Genomic DNA, 21,933 nt, shown 5'->3' with positions numbered 1-21,933 from the left:
CTGTTATAAAAACATGTTGCCAATTATTGCTGTTTGCACTGAAAGATTAGCACCCTTTATCTGATTTATGCCAAAGAATCATTTCCCTTTGTGTCATAAAACAACGCAGCAGATTTTCGACAAAATCAGACCTTGTACATTGTAGTAGTGGGAATCACCAGTGACCTCACAATTCAATTCAATCATGAGTCCTGTAAATCATTCAATACCTTCTGAACTCAACATGGAAGGTACGAATGTGTTTGCTCTGATTGTGGGTAAGAAATTTTCAGGACGTGTGTTGCATTGTTTGGGCAAGTTCATAAAACACACTGCTGATGAAGAAATTCAACACAACACAGGAGAAAAACACCTTAAAAAGTGTCAGAGGCTGATGTAATATGTAAACAAGCAGGGGTTAAAATAGGTTAAATAGCCTGAGGCTTTATTACTGCAAAAAATTACATGTGAAACAGCCATCGTCGAGCCAGAAATGGCTCATGAGCTATAGGTTCCAGACTACTCGTGTGTAATAAAATGAAATACATACAGAGAGAACAAAAAAAAAGAAAAACTTGAGAGGCTTTGGCAGTTTTATTGTATATTTTCTATACTATATTGTATTTTATTTGAATCATACCATATTTTTTTTTGTAATTTTATATTGTATTTAAAAATACAATATGTTGCTGAGTCTCTCCCATGTTTTGCTCAGCACATGGGGTAGCCTATAGTCAGGAAAAGGGGAGATACTGATGCTGCAGTCTTCTACTTGACGTTAAAAGGCTACGTGTAGCATCACAATTGCATAAAAAGACCTATTTCTTATCAATCAAATGTATGGTTTGCAGGAATATTCAAAGTTTGCCCTCTTTGATGTATACTGGCTGTGCTTAGATATCACCAGTAAGGAGGGTGGTGCTTTTTTAATACACCTCAAATCACATGCACCTGTCTGCAGGCCACGTGCATGGTGTGTGGATTTATTGATCCCACTGTCGTTGGTGCAGCCTGGCAGAAATAGTGGAGTGTCAGTGATCCAATTTTGTGGTGCATGTGTATTAACCAGAAGACCAGGTAATGGGCCAGGGCTTGGTGTGGAAATGACCGGTGCACCTTGGTAATGAATCTGCATGTGTTCATGTGTGCTAACGTGTGTGCATGTGTGTGTGTGTGTGTGTGTGTGCGTGTGTGTGTGTGTGTGTGGCTAAAGGCCAAAGCACATCTGGATGGGAATTAGGGTGAATGAGGTGATAAATCAAGGATCTACCCTGAGTGCCTGTGATGCTCCAGTCACTGAGCATGAAGGGCAGCAGAACAGTGCAGGGAAGGGCTGCTCAGCCCATTAATATACTCCCAACTCATCTCCATTTAGATTTCAGGACCAACAGGACCTTTGATAATGTGAAACCTTGTACATGCCCTGTCGCTGCACTCTGGAAAGAATAAAAATATTGAAAAGTTCCACGCTTGGCACCACAAGTTAGATGTCAAGAAAGCTGTTAGGAGTCAAAGTCAGTCTTGAGACCGGGGTCAACAGGCCCTCAGTTGGCTAGCTGCCTTTTACCACAGGTTGGTGAAGTTGTCAAGCCTTAGTGTTTGGCTGTTAGCAAGCTAGCCGTGTTTTTCATTTCAGCTCTGTTTTGTGTTGTTGCTTTGGGACAGGCCAGTGTAGCTTGTGTGTGTAGCAGTTCAAAGGGAGGAGATTAATAATGAATGAAAGCGAAGGAGGAGGCTTTAAGGCGTTAAAGTGGAACACTTGGTGCAGTGCTTTCAGATGTATCACACAGGGGAAAGGCTTTGCTCAGCAATTCCTGCCAGCAGATTGTTAGCTTAGCGCTCCCTTGCCACGCCACAACTATCCAATTTAACATGGCTAATGGCATCAATAATCGCTCTGAAACATGAATGAATGGACAGATGCGTTTGTAATGTAGCCAGATTAAGCATCCATTTAAAAGTGCCAACACTCAAGTGTACTTACTGTAATATGTGATTTTTCCCTTACCCAGCATGAGCTAACAGGGAAGTTGAATCAGCAGTGCAGTACTAGAAATGCATATTAAGGTGTGAGTGCATGTGTGCATGTGTGTGTTTTGCATCTTATCATGCATTATACTCACCTCTCTGAGCATGGGGTCGCTGATGGAGCTGAGGTTGACTGCGCCTTCATAGGTCAGGTAATAGAAAACATTGAGGGCTCTGGTGGCTTCAGGTCCCTGCTGCTTGTAGCCAAAGATTAGATCGATCCACTGGTGGAGCTGGCAGGAAACAAACTCACTCTCTAGAGCCTGGAGAGGAAAGGGAGGACAAAGCGTATTGTAAATATCACTAAGGTCTACAACAGATGTACACCATTTACACACCATACTCTAATCATCCTACCCAAACATTTTCTGTACTCCATTACAAAACAGCAGTTATCACTAATCTCTCCCAAAGCTGGATTTCTCCAAGAATCCCCTGCTAAGAGCTCCTGTGACAGAATCTGCCAATGATTTCTATAATGAACAAAATGCACAATAAATCCAAATTCGATCATATGGAGACATTAAAACATTAGAGAACTCTTGTAGCTCATTAGGGAGCCATTTCAGCTTCTGTCTTTGTTCTTTTCTCTCTGGCTGTGGGCAGATTAGAGCACCGGTTTGCTGTTGTGGAGACGTCTCAGCATCACCATAACACTGAGATACAAGCAGTTTTCTCTCCTCATTAGCCGGCAAAGGAGGGAAAAACATTTATGGTTTCCTCATAAAAACAGGCAATTGTGTTAATTTGTGTAAAGCTGTCGACTCACAAAAGCCCTCTAAACACATCCAAATTAGAATGAGGCAGCCCTTGATTGTCATTGCTGCCTTGTGTCACATTAATTTGTGACAAAACATTAGCCTGCGCTACACTTAAATGGCAATTTATATCATTTAAATTTTTACTGCTGAGACCAGCGCATCCCTCACTTAAATGCGACTTTGTGACAGCTCATTCTGCATCTAATTCTCTCCCACTCTCTTAATTACAACTTTCAATCAAGGAAGGAAGGCACAGGGAGAAAGGTAAGAGACACTGTCAGGCTAAGGTTATGATGATATTTCCTTTGACAATGTGGGACTGACTGAGGTTTTGCTGAGAAGGTCTGTGAGACTGGATGTGATGTGAAACTGAAAAACAGTGACATGAATGGTACAGAAATGGGAATGGCATTGCTGGTTTCGAAAGGAAAAACCCAGAGGAAACAAAGCAATGCACGATCTTGAGCTTCAGTGTGGAAATGGGCAGATGTACCATTAAAATGGCAGCTGAGGATAAAGGGTTTTTGTCATAGGTGTAGAACTAGTTATTGTATAGGTTTATGTTTATTACACATTGGTCTTCTTTTGGACAAAGTCCCACTCAATCACATGGAATCACTGTTCTGAGACCTGGAGACCTGCTGAAATTAGCAGATGGAGAGCGATTTGTTGAGCTTTCCCCCTCAGTCTGCCTTGCTTGACAATCTTTTCTGTTAAATGGATGAACTATGAGGGAATATGAAGACATAGTAAAATGAACCATTAGCAATAAGATAAAACAGAACACCCCTATAGTCTCAGACAGTCCAGACTCTTTGCTTGTCTGTCCCTCTGGCATCAGCACATTCACAGTGTCAGTATGTTTAAAGATCTGAGTCACAAGGCAAACCCTTTTATTAATGCTACATTATAAACCAGGAAAAGAGTCTTTATTCAAACTCACTTTAATAGCAAGCTGAGTGGGGTCCTGTCTGTGTTTGTGTGCATGTGTGTGTGTAAGAGAGAGACAGATAGAGAGAGAGAGAGGCAGAGAGAGACAGAGAGACAGAGAGAGAGATCAGTTCATTATGCGCTAGGATTGACCTTTGACGGGCCCTACTCCCCTGTTTCTAAAACTAATGCTGGGCCTGATGGGCATTTAATGTGCACTGCAATCTCCTGTCAATCAGCATGGGGAAACAAAGAGCAGCCATGTTATTGCAGCTCCCTCTCCAGAGGCCCGCCTTTATGGAAATCACCAGCATCTACCATTTGGAGAGGGAGAGAGACAGGATATGTGTCTGCGCCTGTGGGTAAGTGTGTGTACTGTGCTCGTACTGTAAGTGTTGAGTGTGTAGCTGTGTATTTCTGCATTTGTTGGGTCTATCATCATCTGTCTGATAAAAGGGCAGTACTACTCGGCGACTAGAGTCTGGGTGCAGGACTTCCATCTCACAGGGCTCAGTGATTCACAGAGCGTCGGCCCGTGCCTGTGGGGGTACAGTAACTTGCCTTGATCATGTCTTTTCAAAGCCCTTTCAGTCTGCACTTTAAAAAGAAAAAAACAGAGCAGAGTAGCATCTCACTCCCACTATAATCTCACTTAAACAACACACATGCTGGGACAGGAAAGACGAGAGTTTTATTTATTAATTTATGTATTTTTTAGACAAAAACTTGAACTCATTTTGGGAACGAAGCCATCCAATAATACTTTATAATTTATTATAACCGTTTTGAAAATATAAAACTCTGAATGATTGCTCTGAATTACTCATTTTCTTCAGGCTGTAATACTCAAAGCATGTTGCAACTGATCTGCATGTATATTAATCCTTGATATTTGCATCTGAAGAGCCTATAAACACAAATGTGAAGATTTAATAAATAGCTTTTTGCATTATACAGTGGCCTCCCTCTCAAATTCTTGTATTTGAAGTATTTTGTCTTTTTGGGAACCCAACTTGCTACTTTTTTGTGTTCTGTTTTCAAATTCCAACATTATAAAAATAAATAAAATTATATCAGCCTGCATGTGAGAAGTTTACTTAGTATGTCAGGGCCAATCAAACATGAGTACAGCATAAAAATTAGACATGTACCTGTAACCCGTAACACTGTTTCAGACGTGCAGATGTGTCCTTATGTAGCTCGACATTGTCTGAATAGTGGAGCAGAAGGTTGGGGCAGATAGCAGATTCCAGAAGTGGGATCTGCTGCCACTTCAGGAGAACCAGGCAGGGTTATTGATGGGCCAATTAGCAGCGAGTATGTGTGTCATCCCCATCCACAGGGGCCTCTCTGATAATTAATGAATAATTTAGCATGCCTTTATGTAAATGCTGGTAGGGGGTAGAAGTCAGTGGAATCCAACATTTCTATTGTTATGGATTTGACAAAGTACACCTTTGAAACACTCAATGTCCCTTTGTTGTGCACTGTGGTGACTTGTTTCCTAAAGCAACGATAATTCTAGGGCATCTCCTGAGAAGGAAATATTGCAGCAACACTTTCATATTTTCTGCACATCAAAGCTATGAGGTATTTAATTGCATACAAACAATGTTTTAGTAATCCGCTGCCTTATTTTCCTTGCCTGGCAGTTCTCAGGGCTGTGATGTGAACTCCTATGAAAATACATAATAATGAACATGCCTTGACTGTCTTTGAGTGTCAGGTTACTTTGGCCACAGTGTCTGTGGCATGTTACTCTGTGACACTTTGGAAGGAAAAATATTGTATTTGCACACAATTCTCAGATTTGAAGTTTGCAGTGCATTAATGTGAGGAAGTGTCTATGGCAGTGGTTCTCAATCTTGGTTCTTAGAACCTAGAGTCTGCTTTTTTTATGCTACCGATCAAAGCAGGGGCTGATTTACCCCTGGGACCACAGGTGAATGCAATTAACTGGCTGATAGGATAGAAAACCAGCAGAACTCTGGACCCAGGGTTTAGAACCACTGATACAGATTCATTAGCTTAGTCTACCCCCAGCCTCATCGTGGATTACATTTTTTGCAAGCAGGTGGGCATAATTTCTTTTTGTCTTTATCATTTTGCTTCATCTTCAAAATCTTTTAGTGATTATTTCTCTCTTCTCAAAAGTGAGCAAAAGTCGCAGCAATTGCACTGCACATGCCAGCTAGGTTTCTGTGCTTCACTGTGGCTTGCGGTTAGCTTTATGGTCTGGATTGAGGTGGATTTCACTTCAGTCTTAACGAGGTGACACTGAATGCTTTCCTCCTTCCCTAACTGGCCCTAAAAAACCTTTTTAAGGACTTATGGGGACCTGTCTGTAAGGATGTTAAAATGTCACTTAACAAATCAATCCACTCATTTGCATGCCAATGGGGATGTGAGTATGTGTGTGCGTGCTTCACTGATGGTGTGAGTGTGTAATCGAATACACATGTTGTATGCAGGCTGGTGTGAGTGACAGATTGTCTTTTATTTATCGATTGAGGCAAAATAGGGCAACATTTGTCAGGTCTGTATGCACTAGAAAGTCTGACTGAGAACAAGCTGATCATAACATACTGACGGTCACATTCAGTATGCATGACAATGTCAAATTCTCAGATATTGCGGGTGGTGGAAACTAAACTTATTGAAACATTAGCAACGATACAATTAAACCCCATAAAAAGGAGTTAGTTTGTTTTAATTCAAACTGTAACATAACCCTAATAATAATAATAATAATAATAATAATAACAATAATAATGATAATCATGATGATAATAATAATAACAATCTCATTTGTGTTTTCTGTGTCTGCATTTCTTACTGAATGTTCTATTAAAAGCACATCTCATCATATCCGTGTGCACCAGTCAGTTTCTTGTGGATCTAATTGTCTTTAGCAGGAGCCAGACTCCCAGTTACCTTACTTTAAGCTAAGTATCTGTTGCTCTGAGACACAGCTCTCCCCCTTGCTTCAGCAGTCCTCTTTTGCCTTCCTTTCTCTTAATTCTCTAATTCCTACCCCCTTTCCCATTTTTTTTCTCCTGGTCTTTCTTTCCAGACATGTGATCCTTTGGATCAGCTCTTCTGGAGTTGCCTTGTCCTGCGTTTGACAAGCACTCTGATTAAAGGGCCTATTAGCTTGCTGTAAATGAGAAGCCGATTGTCATTTTGAGGCAGGCAGAGGAAACCTGTGGCAACCGAGAGAGAGGGGCCCCCCAACATGGAAGAAAAAAAAGGAAAAAAGAAACCAAGGGATGACGTAAGGAATGAGAGCCTCGAAGCAGCCGTGAAGCTAACAAACCATTTCCTTTATTCTCATATTCACACACACCAAGAGTACCACAGATGGGCTGTGTGTGTTACTGGGAGCTTCCCCTCTTTCCTGCTCTACTAATTAGATAGGTCACAACTGTGAGAGTTCTGGCTATGGGTCAATGGAGGCACTCGCTGGCAAGTGGAACCTGAAACTCGAACTCGAACTCACTCAGTCTCTATTTCTCTCTCCTCCCATCCTTCTTGTTATCCTTCAGTCACTTTAAAAGCAAGGATATCTTGTTGTGGGGTGAAAAGAAGCAGAATGAGCAGTGATTGGGGAAATATCTCCCCAAAACAAACATGTCATGGTGGATTTGGGCTTAGTCAGACAAAGGGCATACTGTAGACTGGGAAAATGCTCTGAATGGAATGATTCACAGTGCAGACAGTGGACTAAACAACACAGATTGAGAGGTAAAACATACTTGCTGGAGAAAACGGTACCGATTCAAATTCAGAATGCAAAAGATACTGTCTAAATTGCATGTTCCGACTGGCTTTTAGTTAATGCATAATACTGTGCTTATGCATATGAAGTCTGATCTCACCCAGGGAAGGAAGCATGAACCACAGGATGAGAACTTAACAGAATTACATTTAAAAAGCAGAGAGGTCGATGTCCATAATGGTGGTAAAAATCCTGGTTAAGGAGGCCTAAGAAAAAAAAAAAATACTGATTTTGTTGCCTTTCACACTCCACTAATTATATCCATGCATCTACACACACACACATGTTGGCATAAGCACATGCATAAATACAACACAACAGCATCAAAGCCTTCCAGTAATACTGTTATATTGTTTTTAAGTACACTTCCAAAACTCCCTGAACAAGTTTGTTTGTTTCACAAGTGTTATGAAGAAAATGTTTCCGTTGAGAACAATCAAAGTGCACATGGACGGAAATAAAAACTAAAATAAGAAGAGAAAACCGCAGTTTCACATCTGTCTACTCCAATGCCAGCAATTACTAAGAAACACCTACAGAGAATCTGACCATCCGTCCCCCACACACAGAGGCTAACAGGCCAGCAGATTCATCGCCAGCGCCATCAGACATCCACAATAGGATCAAGCAAGTAAGAGTTGAGTCAACAGTCAGAGCTGATTAAACACAGGACCACTGAGTAAGGCTTAATAGTGTGCTGAATAGGGGAATATTTGGATAGCTGTTCAGAGAGAATTGTCGTCTCAGATAATTGTAGAGCTGGCAGGAAGAACTGGATGGTTTCTGTGTCTGCTTGAAGGTGTGGAGGCCTCTCAACATGGAGTGGAGATGATTAGGATGGATGACTCCACTGATCATCTTGAGTGTAGTCAGACTGGGAAGAGAGGTTAATGGGTATATGGAGCTGCAGCTTGTTTGTATCTGTGTGTGTGTGTGTGTGTGTGTGTGTGTGTGTGTGTGTGTGTGTGGGTGTAGGACTACATGTGTGGTGTGCATGTAAAAACACGACAAAAAGAGAAAGCAAGTACAGCATCAGGTGTCCCTGTCCTTCAAAAGCCAAATCAGTGTCAAACAAGCACAGCAACACGGCAGGCTATATGATCCTACATATTATAAATAGATTCAATTATATTATATTTTATTATATTCTTATAATGTCAGAATACAGTTTATGGTGATCTTACATAATGGTGGCACTGAACCTGCTTATAGAAGCCCTAAAGGTGTGCGTTTGCCTTTGTGCATGCATTCATTAATTGTATGCATGCACTCTACACACTCACAGTTGGGTGGACACAATGGCTTGGTATAGTGCAAAGGGCAAGGACAACTGTTCCTACATGCTTTAAGAGAGATGTAGATCGTGACACAGATGGTTAAGAGTTTGAGGGGAAATAGAGAAAGTATTGGAGTGATGAAGGGTGAAAATAGTACAATGTTTGAAAAAAAAAAAAAAATTCTCGGCAGGCTTTGGCCAAGGCAAAAGAGTAAAGGAGAGAACAGGAAAAAGGGAGAAAGACAACATTAGTGAGTGAGTATGTCAGCAGCAGTAGATCATCCCATTTCTCAGGCTCTCATCAACCTCCTCCATTACGTCATTGAAGAGGAGGACGGAGAAAAGAAGAGGGAGAAGCAGAGGGAGGAGGGGGAGGTGGAGGCGAAGGGGGGACAGCTCGTAAAACACTGCGCACACAGTAAACATGTCTGTCCTTATGCATGACAATACCCCTACAGTGAGCGTGGCCTGACATTAGCCAGATAACTCCCCCACCAGTTAGTTCCCATCCCACAACAAGGCCTGCAGTGGAGACACCGGGGGAATAGATTAGCACTCGGCTAAAATGGTAAGCTAAACTTGTGCTGTGTTGCACAAGGCTAGGCTAGGCTGTCACAGTTTCTCACTCACTCAGTCTTTCGCAGGAGCAGAAGTATCTCTTAGCGGTTAGTGCCTGTTCCTAGCAGCGGTTTACCTCAGCTCACACATAAATTCCTCTGGGGTTCCTGAGAGAGTAAGACACGGGGGGCTGGTGGGAACGGTGTTACGTCTGATCAGAGGGTGTTGTGGAGATGAGAGGTGAATGTAAACAGCCGTGATCTTTGACTTCATGTAGCTGGTGGTCTGAGCTGGGGAGCTGTGATGTCTGGCTATGTGACTTGTGGGAAAAATGTGGGACCCTCTCTCGATTTCTGAACCCCTCTCTCCTGCATATCTGCAGAAACGTTTCACACATCCCTTACGACAATTCTACATAGGAAGGAAGAAAACATCTGAGAAGGGATGTTCTTCTTAAGTGTCTTCAAAAAGCACTCTAGTAAATTATCAAATAAGATTGCAAGACATAAAAACATAAAAACCAAACTCCCCCCCGCACTTCATCATAACCTGCTAGGATAATGGAGTTGTTCAACATGTTGACACACTTTGCGTAAGTGTGAAGGGCTGTCAGCATATTAAGTTGACAAACTTCAGAGGACTTTCACAGGGGAAGAGAGTAAGAATGTATGGGGTTCAAGGGGGAAGGTGATTTGGCTCACATTAACATGACATTTGTCCGTTAGCACAGAGCAGCCATGTAGATATCTACCTCTGTGGGGGGAGGCACCACAACAACAGCTGTAAAGTCAAGTGTGAGAGTCCATGAAACTGATCACCATCATAGTTCACAGCAAAGGATTATTATCATACACCTAAACAGGCACTCATATCACTTTTCCACTGACAAGGAAGTGGGCCTGTGCTTGAGTGGTGCTCAGCTCAACCTTTTTACTGACAAGCCTGCGTTTCCACTGGCTCCCTCTAGTTTCCAAACGCATGACAATGTCACTATGATGAATCTGAGAGGTGCATCATAACACACTCCTTTTGTTGTATATTTTCTTGCAGACACTGAATTCCTTTTTATGTTTTTTTTTCACTTTTTGATTATTTGGTCTATAGTTTGAGTAATATCAGTTTTCTCCGGCTCATGTCTGATTTCTTTATACACCTTCAATTTACTTCGTGAACTTTCAAACTTGTCCTGGATTTCTCTACTGCACTGTATTGCCAGTACAGCGTTGGTGTCTTCGACAGACCACTGACTGATGTGTGTGGGATTTAGTCCACTCTTTTTTTTTCTTTTGATAAGTTAGTTCTGTTGTCACTGCTGCTGGTTGTTTTAAAATAACGCTGGTTTAACTAGTGTAATGACAATGACATAATGCTGTGTTGGTTTCCGACCAGAAAAAAAATGGCCCTGGAATCAATTTCTCTAGCATTTTTGCTGTGGAAACACTCAGAACAGTCTGCAATTTGGCACCAGCTCCAGCACTTGCATCAGTAAGAAACTGGTATCAGAGAGTGCAAGCCTTCATTAATGCTAAATTTTAACTCATAATGAACTCTTAACCTTGTAAACATACACCTGAGACTTTATCAAGTGTTTATTACTACTAGATTTAGAGTCATGCTTACCAAAGATAACTGTCTGATGCCAGAAACCCAAGAGCACCTCCAAAATCAAATCAATTGTTCCTGTTCAACAAATTTCCTGGAAATCCATTCATAAGTGTGAGAAATGCTGCTGACAGACTAGCTAGAGATGAAAACATTACTTGCTTTGCAGAGATTAAGACATGTAAAACATCTAACATCCAACAATCAAATTTAAAAAATCTGACTACGTAGCCACTCGATGACTCCAGTGACACACCTGCTCTCCTCCTTAATTCTTCTAATGTTCAAGATGGTTTCTATAAAGGTGCTCTCCCAAAACAGCATGAGGAATAGCCACATCATATGTTGTGCACTGCTAAAAGAATATGCTTTCAAAGAGTTGCTTTGGTAATGTTTAGGTCCAAGTTCCACTGAAGTTAGGGTTTTCTTGGGTACTTACAGTAAGGCCATAAAAGAAGTTGTGGTGACCTGTGGTCAACTCTGTCTCAGTACCAGCTTATGGACCATCACTCAACTGACGGCACCCATTCAAAGTCTCTCCATCTCCCTCTGTGCGAGCAGTTTAGCTGATGTCTCTGTCACTGCTTTTAGTGAGCACACTCTTTAAAAAGGGGAAAAAGAGGGATCGTAATGTGCTGCTCTTCTGTCCCATGTGTGTGGTTTTGCTGGTCTGTCAGCAGCACTACAACAGGACAGATGATTGAGAGGAATGAAACGGCGGAATCACAGTCCAACAAAAAATGGGCCTTGTACAGTTCAAGTGGGCTTCACAGCGAATGAATCCCCACCTTTCATTGAAAAAAAAAAAAAAAAACTAAAATGGGTTGTTCTGGTCTTCTCTGGATACTTTACATGGTGTTACAAAATACTGGATAAAAACAACAGTCACAGAAAAACAGCCATCACGCTGGTTACTTAATGTTCAAGGACTATATTTCTTAGAGTAAGAATATTAAATTCTTATTATTCAATTGCCATTTATTTAGAAAATAAGATACTACTGAACATGTATGTTCCCTTTTAATTACAGTGGTGTATTGGTTACATTTTTAAAGAAAATTAGCGTCTCAAGTCTTTACAGTGATTTTAGGGAGGCAAAATTTTAGGCATTCTCAAGAACGTAGTGGGCACAGGTGAATGGGGGTGGGGGGCTTCTTGTACCTGCCACCCCCTCTGTCCCCAGCACTTTATTCTTCCACTTTATTGTGCAGTTACTACAGTTAACAAAGAGTTAACCAAATGCTGGGAGTTGGCAGTCCCGCCTCATCCCCACTGCATCTTTTATTTAAGAAACTGACATTTTTTGACAGTTTTGTATAGAGAAAGGCAGCAAAACTCATCATTCCCCAATCCCCTTCTCTTTCTCTCTTTCTCTCTCTCTCTCTAGAGAGAGAGCGTTTTATTTCCCTGACTATGCTTTTATTTTATGCTCCATTGTAACATGTAACAATTCCCTAATTTGTAATTCTGTTAATTTTTTTCCCCTCTGTCAGCTATAGCATACATTTACATTTCTATAAAAGAAAGAAAGAAGTCTTACTCCTGAATATTCCCATCCCTTCATTTTTTGAAATGACGGCTATACCCCAGGACATTCTGCTTAGTGCCCCAATGGTATAAAACATGGCCTCTCTGGCTTATTGCTTACCTAAAAATCTGCGATTAGACTACTGAGAGTCAGTGAAGGCAACACCAAAGTTTAGGTTGCTCAATATCAGTAGCTTCAGTGAAGCCTAGGCACGTGACAGAGCAGGTAAACACAGATGTGCACCAAAGCACAAATCTACACACTTGCTAACACATACACAACACACACACACACACACACACACACACGATCACCTGCTATCCCACTAATGGTTAGCAGACCTGAGAAGTGAGATGTGGTCATATATAGTGGAATGTCAGAGCGCCTGACAGTGCCCAGAGACATCTAGTTATCTGGTGGAGGAGGGATCAAGTTCTTAACCTCTCCTTCGACCCCCTGGTAAAAACAACAAGCAGCCCCTGATCTCTGTGGCACGCCGCAGCAAGACCCCAGAGCCTCTGTGTGTATGTGTGCATGTGTATGTGCCAGACAGCTAAAGAAAAAGGGAGTGTGTCTCTACAAGCAAGCATCTAAGTACACTGCACGCGCATTGGTGAAGGCACATGCCTGTCTTACGGCATTGAGACGGTTTGTCTCCAGTGAGTCTGTTTAAAATCCAGCTAATCCTCAGCACATCCTCAACGTATGCATTTGAAATGGGGTTATGAATCCTCAGTGTTGTGCAAGTCAGAGGTCAGACAAAAACCTGTGTAGGCACACACATGCGGTGCTGTGATTCTGTGTCAAAGGAATGCAGCACACTACTTTACTGAACATTACACATGAACACATGACTGTTATTTTCAAATGTACCGCAAGACAAACCAGACCAAATTTTGACATAATGTTTATATCTTCTGTTGAGTTTTTTTTTTTTTTTTTAATTACCAACCATACAACTCTCACTCATACAACAAAAACAAGCTGCCGTTTTGCACAGCAGCGCAATCCTTTACTGTGAGGGGCTTTTAATGGCCTTCCCAGATTGGGCCCTAATTAGCTGTTAATCATCTAGGGCTCATAACCAGAGTGGAGACAGCAGGGGTGTGTGTGCATGTGTACGTGTGTGTTTGCTTGTGTGTGTGTGTTCTCTCCTGCTGTCTATCCTTGTGTTGCTAGGCCATTAGCAGCAGACAAGCTAAAGAGAGCCAAACAGCCCATTAACTCCTTCACTCTTTCCCTCTCCGCACCACTCTGCTCATCTCTCTCCCGGCAGTACCACAGTTGCCAGCTGACACCCTCTAATGCCAGCTATCTGTCATGACCAGAGACCCGTCCACCCACACATCCCTCCCTTTAGCGCTTCCTTGCCCCGTTCCTCCTTTTATTTTTCCTGTCCTCCCTCCTTTCTCCTTGTCTCTTCCCTTCTGTCTTTCTGTCTACACAGGACAACTGGCTGTCTTAAAATAGTGAAACTGTGCAAGACAGATACTGTAATCTTATCAAAGTGTGATAAATTATCAGATTCTACAGACTCTGGAATTATTTTCGTTGTATGACAAATTGACATGGCATTAAACAGGAAAAAATATATAAATGGTGTATGTGACCACCATCATTGAATTAAACCAGTATCTATTGCTCAATCAACAAAGGAAAGCTGCTACTTACACAGAGAAATGTAATAGAAAAATGGAGCATCCATTGTTCCCTTTGCTGTCTACAGCAGATATTACTGAGGGACTCCGGTGTATTAGTGTATTATGTGTAGATCTATGCGTTTGTGTTAGGATGATGCTGACATTCACACTGTCATTCCCCCTTGGAAAGCCTGTGTTTCTCTGTATGTTATGAGCTTCTCCGCACCTAAACCTGTCTGCCCGCTGGGCTTGGCTGCACACTGGATCAATATCTGTGGATCTGCACATAGCAGAGCAAGAAACAAAAGACTGGAGTTTTATCGATCTGAAAGCAGTAACTAGCAATATGTGTAGACCATTCAGTCCAAAGTCCAAATTACTTAAACCAAGACAATTGTTGGGTGAAACGGTAGAGGAGGTTGGCACCCCTCACCCACAATATATTCCAATTAAACAGGCATTGCTCTAGGAGCATTAACACATCAAAACACACACACACACACACACACACACACACACACACACACACACACACACACACACACACACACACACTAGGCGGCATGCTCAGTTCAATTATTTTAAATGTTTATGTATTCAAAAATAGTCTCCACATTAAGAATTAAAGATGTACTATGCACAATTGCCAAGGGTCAATTTAACCGAGGACTCGTTGGACTCAACTGTGTGCAACTTTATGGTTGGGTCTACATGGTTCTCATTGTCAATCCAACCAACTGACAGGTCACATGCTTATTCCATATGTTTTTTTGTCAGTTCAGTCAAAAGGTTCTCACTAAAATCAACCCTTGTTTTCATAGTGAATCTTTAACATAACAATGCTAATATCCTATACTTATTTTAATCAAGCGTTCCACAGGATTACAGTTTTAAAAATGGAAAATTACCTAATGTGTGACAATGACATGTGTTATATGTACAATGTCTGTTTTGTCATTTATGGTGAAACAAAGACACATTTTTACATTAAAGACAATAAACTCATATCCGTACAGTAAAAATGGTACTATCAGCCTACCAAGAAAAATAATGATACTAACACAAATTTAATATAGCATGTAAAGAATGTAAAGTTCTGCACAGTTATGTCAATTAATAAATATTTTAGTGTACACAACGTAGGCTTAGCAGCATGAAGAATATCTTCTTCAGTATTACATGCAAAATTAAATGTGCAAATTTACTTTTGTACAGACTATTACAAACACACAAGTCCCCCTCCCAACACACACACACACACTAGGGTAGACTAGACCATGTGACAGCTATAAAGACAGAAGTGTGTGATTAATGATGGGGGCCTGGTCATATCAGCAGGCTAGTTAACAAACCCCACCACACGACTACACAGGTCACAGAGCACACACAGCCTCATCAGCACCCATTACTACTGGGCACCCTGCACAGGCAGCTCTATCTGCCTCTACCCAAAACGTGACTGAGCAGGGATGTGGCCAGGGAGAGAAACCAAAATGAACAGAGAGAGAGAGGGCTATTTTTAACACTTAGGGAAGCTGAAATATAATGAATTATCCCTCATGTAGTAACTTTATTTTGTTGAGTTTGTCTCAGTACGGCTCTGCATAAATACAACAACCTTTTTTAAGATGAAGGACTGCACAAACTCATGATAAACTATTCCAGCAAGACGCAACAGAAACAGTAAATCTCTCTGGTACTTTTTGACCTTCCACAGCAGAGAAAGGTAATCTGATCTAAAGAGCTACCGCAGCTTCCCAGTCTGTGTATGGAAGAGGAGACAACGCCTGCTATGAAAATATGACAGTAAGTCTGACAACAACCAACATGAGCATACACAGAGCATTTGTGCTTTGGGCTGAAGAGAGCAGGAAGGGGAGATCAGAAACGGGATACTGCATCATCTCTCCACACATACACACAAACACACACACACACACACACACACAAACACACACACATATACGCTGAGGGACAGAGAGAGAGAGCAAAAAAAGAGAGGGAGAGAGAGAGAGGTGGTGAGGTGATGTTAGATTACTTTGCCAGCACAGCAATCAGAGAGCCGGGGCATGTTGGAGGAGCGGGAGGCTCAGGTAACAGGAAGAGCTATGAGACGGTCAGGAAATAACACTGTCTCTTTGCATTAGCATTTCCTGCTAAGCTAGCTCGAGGAGGGGGAGAGATTTCTGACAGAACTTCAGACGGCCAGGCTTATACGACATATCAGGGTAAAGGAGAGGAGGAACGTGTGTGTGTGTGTATGCTGGAAAAAAAATCTTGCATGTGCATTAATGCTCTATAATAGTACTACTAATACTACTACCACTACTACTACGACTACTACTACTACTACTACTACTAACAATAATAATAATGATAATAATAATAATAATAATAATAATAACAATAATGACACTAGGTAAATAAATGTAATCCTAATTGATACAAAGTGAACTGTCACCTGGTAGTCTATTGATATTAGACTGAGCAGATGAAGTATCTACACTGACATGTGCTGTGCTGCCGTGTAGTGTGTGTGTATGTGTGTCATACCAGTCGGTTGATGCGCACAAACTCCTCGGGGCTCTTGGCCCAGGGTGGCAGCTCCACATCGGACACCACGGTGCCATCCTCCATCACCCCGAGGTTGTAGTTGTTGGAGTTAACAAACATCTCCGGGAGGTAGAAGAACTCTGGGATCAGCTCCTGCACGGGTGCAGCACAGACAAACATTTAATCTTACATGCTGGTCAACTGCAACACCAACACGGTACTCTGCATGAGGAAAACTAAAACATTTGATGAAAGGCAACTCTGACATTAGTAGACCTGGGTTTTGGCACCGATTTCCTGATTCAGTTTGATTCTGACTCACAAAGCTCTAATTCAGTTGGATACCAATTTCAATTTGATTTGTTGCATATTTTACTTATGATATCAATTTTGCAGAATAAATGTAGTTTTGCTTTTATCCAGCTCTCCTTTATCATCACAATTTTTCCAAAATGCATAAAAACATCTGCCTTTAGGCTTGATGGTGTTGGCTTCAAGCTGAGGAGCTTTTGCTGTTGTTCGGTCACTTTTTTAAAACGGTAATCTGATCAACCGAGTTTCTGAAGGCTAGTAATCCAGCAGACGACATCTGCAAGACTACAGGCTACAAATAACTTAAAATTTGCACATCCGCTGAAAGATTGATGTCAGGATTTTAAGCATCAATGCTGAATCATTCTAATGAAGATTGTGGTTAATCATAAAAATGATATTTTCAATCTGTGCATGAGTGTGTCAGGCTGAGTTTGGGATAAGATGATATGCTGTTTAAGATATATGCTATTTATGTGAATTAAACCACAGAGGTCTCAGAGAAATCAGCGATCAGCCCCAGAAACTGGGGCTGATCGCTGGGGACTTTTGAAAGATGTGAATGCTAAAGAAAAGGTTTGAACAACCTGAAGAAGCCACAGAGTTAACATATCAGAGAGTAGTTATAGGAGTGATAAGAGGAGAGGGAGAGAAAGAGAAAGAGAAGGAATAGAAAAAAAAAATTGAGTTCCCTGTGTAGGGCCAATTCATGATCCATTTTTTAAGTTTAGATGTGTACTCAATGTGTATGTGTGTGCGTGTGTGTGGTGTGGTGTGAGTGTGTGTGCACGCGAGTGTGTCACAACAGGCATACAGTGGTGTTTTTTGACTGGTACGATTATTCATGGAAATTACATCTCCGACTGCTTGTCTGCTGCCTGCTTCTGTGCATCACCACTATAAAAGATGTCAAAATCCTCTGAGTGAGCACTCAGCTGTGGTCTCCACTGTTCTGATGTATTTGTTTTCGTTGTTTGAATCTGAGTAACAGCAAAAAAAAGTATTCCAGCTTTTTTTCCAATTCATACAGCAGAGAAAGACACAGTCAGCCAAATTCTTTCCCAACTATGACGATTTTATTTGGCCGTCTACAAATAACATATTTTCAAATTGCTGAGATTGAGGATCGTGAGCAGAGCTGTACTGTTATGACAGGAGATGTAACCCCTTTTGTTTAACCATTCTCCATTCTTAACAAAGCATAACTCACCACAATGTGAATGAGCATAAACATTCGGATTGAGTTTGAGCTGAAAGATGTGTAGATAAATCTGTCTTCCTCCAGGCCAAAACTGTATTAGTGTTGTGTGCTTGTCTCACTGTTGACGAGACCCCAGGATCAAAGCACATGTTGAACTATCTAAATTCTTGGCTGCTGCATATCCATAATAAAGAGAAAGTAGAGCACAAAAACTTAAATGTGTTCCTAATTGTAATTACACCTCTGTGTTATACGTGTTACGCTGATGGAAAAACAAATTGTGGCTTTACTGTGACACAGCAACGAGCTAGGCAATGGGAGTTGTCTTTTAAACATGTGGACTGAATGATCAAAATCCAGTGTCAAATATAAATCTAATATTAACGTTGGCTAGGATTTGACGGCAGCCCTGTTTTCTCTGAGTAAAGCTACTGTGACTACAAGCGCTGACTGGTCCTCTTGAGAGGGACAGGGACATACAAAGAGTTTGACAGTCTGACATCAGAGATGACCAGAGAGCAGTCAAACACCAAGCTGACATGCCCTAATGTGTCTGTAACAGGCTGGCAGCACGTATGACAGGATGGCAGCATGCAAATACTCCCATGCTAACACTGTGACTCACAAGGTTTAAGTTAGTTTTTTGTGTGGATTTATAAGACACTGTGAAGACTGTACAAAATATCATCTTTTCTCAGAAATACGGATCATTATCTGAGCTTCAAAATGTGCTCAGTGAGACACTCAAATGTGTCTATTGTATCAGACCATCCACGCAAAGTATCCGCCTCTCGTCAGTTGGGAGAAAAGGCCTAATCAAACAAGCAAGCAAACACACTGGTTTAAAAAAACAAGGCACTTCCTCAGTTCTGAAATCTCTCCACTCCACAAAACCTGACCTAAAACTAAAGGTCAATCTCTTAACGAGGCCTCCAGCTCACCCAGGTTCACCGACTGAAGCCTGCTGTAAATTTGTCCAGTCTGACACCACACACACACACACACACACACACACACACACACACACACACACACACACACACACACACACACAGTACTACACACACACACACACACACACACACACACACACACACACACACAGCTTCAGGGCTGTGCTCCCCAATACTCAAGCTTGCCCTGCATGAACCATTATGTGCAATGGCCCCTTTGCTCTGGCCTGGTCAGAGGCCAGCCCCTCTGATCCCCAATCCTGTCCTGTCATGGGTCACTGGAAGGGGCTCTGGCCCCTAGGCTCCCCCGCTACACTTCCACTGTTGCTGCCTCTAACCTCTCGCTCCTCTCCTGCCCCCCTCTGATGCCTTTGGGCTGAGGCTGGAGGTCAGGGGATTGGGGCCCAGGGGTCATGCTAGCGTCACCAAGGCTAGAGACACACTGGATCTGGGTGTTGTAACCTATTATCACCCCTTCTTTACCAGTGGGCTATGAAAACACTGCAGCTTTTTGCCCTCTAGCAGAAACAGAGGGTTGCTATCAATGGCTACAATGCTAAAGCTAAATGGTGTATTTAGCATACTAAATTGATATATCTCATTGCTAATTCCTCTTTTGACTGCAAGATGAATGTGTGCATTCAAGTGCATGATAAAGTCAATGGACTTCCATTCAAAATATGCTAAAAATCCAAACTGAACATGGAAGTAGAGTGATGGGGTCCAGATTTAGCCTTTGTTTTGATCTGAAGTTGAGCCCTCACAGTTTGATACACATTGACAGGTCTAGACTGAGGGAGCAAACGAGGGCTCTTGTTGGGCTTTCGCAATCAAGCGCTGGCTAGCTATGCGGTAACACAATCCATATGTTTTATTGGGGGGGAGGAGGGCGGGGGTGGTAAACGCAATCAAGCGTCAAAACCCCCAACACCACCACTGTTCTTCCATCCAGTGACCCAATGCCAAGAGACCAGGCCAAAGCCAGCTCTGACATAGAATGGCTGACTATAGTCGTAAATGTTTTAAGAGGGCAGTTAAGGGCTGCACTGGGGTTTCTACAGCCCTCAGTATGAGTATGACCTGTACTGTTGCAGGGCAGAGCCTAAAGCCCAGCAGAGTTTGGGGGCCCAGTGGGCAGGGATTCAAGCCCAGGTTATAGCTGACTGAATACAAGACAGACGGCTGGGACAGATCAGGATTAGTCTAACACTTTGATCAAAAGTCCAGGAAGCTTTCACTGCGAAGGGACAATGATTGGTAGTGACTGGACATTACTCTTTGGATTTTTTTTCTGTCTGCGAGGACTCTGGAGAGGGATTTACTCTTCAACAATGTTCTGTCCTTTATCTCTTTGGCTTCTAGCCTTGTTACAGTTGACCATCTCAAAGGAAAAAAAGAATGTACTGGTATGTTGTTGAGTCATGTCATGATGTGTGTCTGAGTGAGTGTGTGTATGTGTGTGTAGTACCTTGACATCAGATGTGTCTCGCTGGCAGTTCCTCCAGGCCCGGGACACTGAGGAGAATGTGCGGTCAGCGTGGTCAAACTTCCCTCCTTGGAAGTTGAGGAAGAACGTGGTGAAGGGCTCCTGTAGATTAGAAAAAGATGTTCTCAATCTTACGCCTTACTTTAGCACTGTAATTGAAAATAACTATTGTTAACATCAGGGATACATAGACACCGGGCTAAAATGGAGAACTGGTAGAAGATTTTAGCCGAGACTAGCATCTAATACTAAAAGCTGTGGTTAACATGTCAGAAATAAAATCAAATTGTTTTGATTTTCTCCATTTTTGGCACAAAGAAGCTTTCATTTCTCAAACTGTGGGAAAATAAGATTATTATATTCATTTTAATTAATAATTAATTATTATATAATTATTTTGTCCAGTGACCCCAAACTTACAATCAAAACCTTCATTGTTCAGTAAAAATTATTGATCTGAGTGGTACTCGGTATTGGATGATACTTAGTTTTGTATTCAGTATTGGTATGAGCATTGAAAAAGCAGGATCAATGATCCGTAGCGAACACTAAAATAACATTCCTTGTCTTGCAATAAAAATAAGCAATGAACATCTTTGATACTCTCTATCTAATAAAGCCCAGTGTCAAAGAGTGCAGCTGAACTCCATGTTAAATACATAACCTTACATCAATTGGAATCCAAAAATAGCTAGAGAAACAGCAATAATCCCAGTGAGGTAGTAAGCCCATACACTCATGTTACTGATGCATTTCTAATCATGTATAATCTTGTTAGGACAGATCAATAGCTGCCTCTCTGAAGAAACAGCCCCCAAATGACATGGACACAATTTGCTGCACTACAACTACAGACTACCGGCCTAATACTGTAGACAGCCAATTAAGGCCAGGCTAAAATGACATAAGTCTCATTTGTGTGGAAGAAAAACAGGAGGTTAACTACATTTTATCTCACAATGCTGTTAAAACAACAGAACAAGATTAAGCACTGTAAAATGTCAAAAGGGAACGTACAAAAATAACTGTGTACAATAGTCAGCACTTGCTGCCCTAACCATTTTCATTTATTCTCTGAGGTTAAATTGGATGTCTGACACTTATAAGTAAAGGGTTTTTGGTAAAGTGGCTTTAGGGTAAGCCAGCTAATGATGTGCAGGGATCAATGAAGTAGCTCTGCTGGGAGTAACTGAGACAGTGAGCGACTGGGACAATAACAGGAGAAAACTGTGTGTTGGAGAAAGTTAGTAACCTCCCTCTCCCCCGAGTGCAGTATAAAAAGACTGATGGTATCCAATATAGGTCCCAAAATAGAGCACTCCGGTGTACAATATACGCTGTGTACACT

General features: G+C 41.7%; 1 protein-coding gene across 7 annotated transcripts in view; it reads right to left on the bottom strand.

The window, feature by feature from the left end:
- The window catches only part of lrba (LPS-responsive vesicle trafficking, beach and anchor containing), a 198,657-nt gene that overhangs the window by 26,737 nt on the left and 149,987 nt on the right, over positions 1–21,933 (bottom strand). For all 7 annotated transcript variants that reach the window (XM_030050866.1, XM_030050903.1, XM_030050886.1 and 4 more), the window contains 3 exons: positions 20,568–20,687; positions 16,634–16,786; positions 2,103–2,270 (listed from right to left, as the gene is read on the bottom strand). In XM_030050866.1, the coding sequence (XP_029906726.1) occupies positions 2,103–2,270; positions 16,634–16,786; positions 20,568–20,687 (441 nt within the window). The remainder of the gene's footprint in view (positions 1–2,102; positions 2,271–16,633; positions 16,787–20,567; positions 20,688–21,933) is intronic.

This window comes from Myripristis murdjan, chromosome 1, assembly GCF_902150065.1.
Source record: "Myripristis murdjan chromosome 1, fMyrMur1.1, whole genome shotgun sequence".
Classification (NCBI taxonomy): Eukaryota; Metazoa; Chordata; class Actinopteri; order Holocentriformes; family Holocentridae; genus Myripristis; species Myripristis murdjan.
This window is presented reverse-complemented; position numbering and strand designations above follow the sequence as displayed.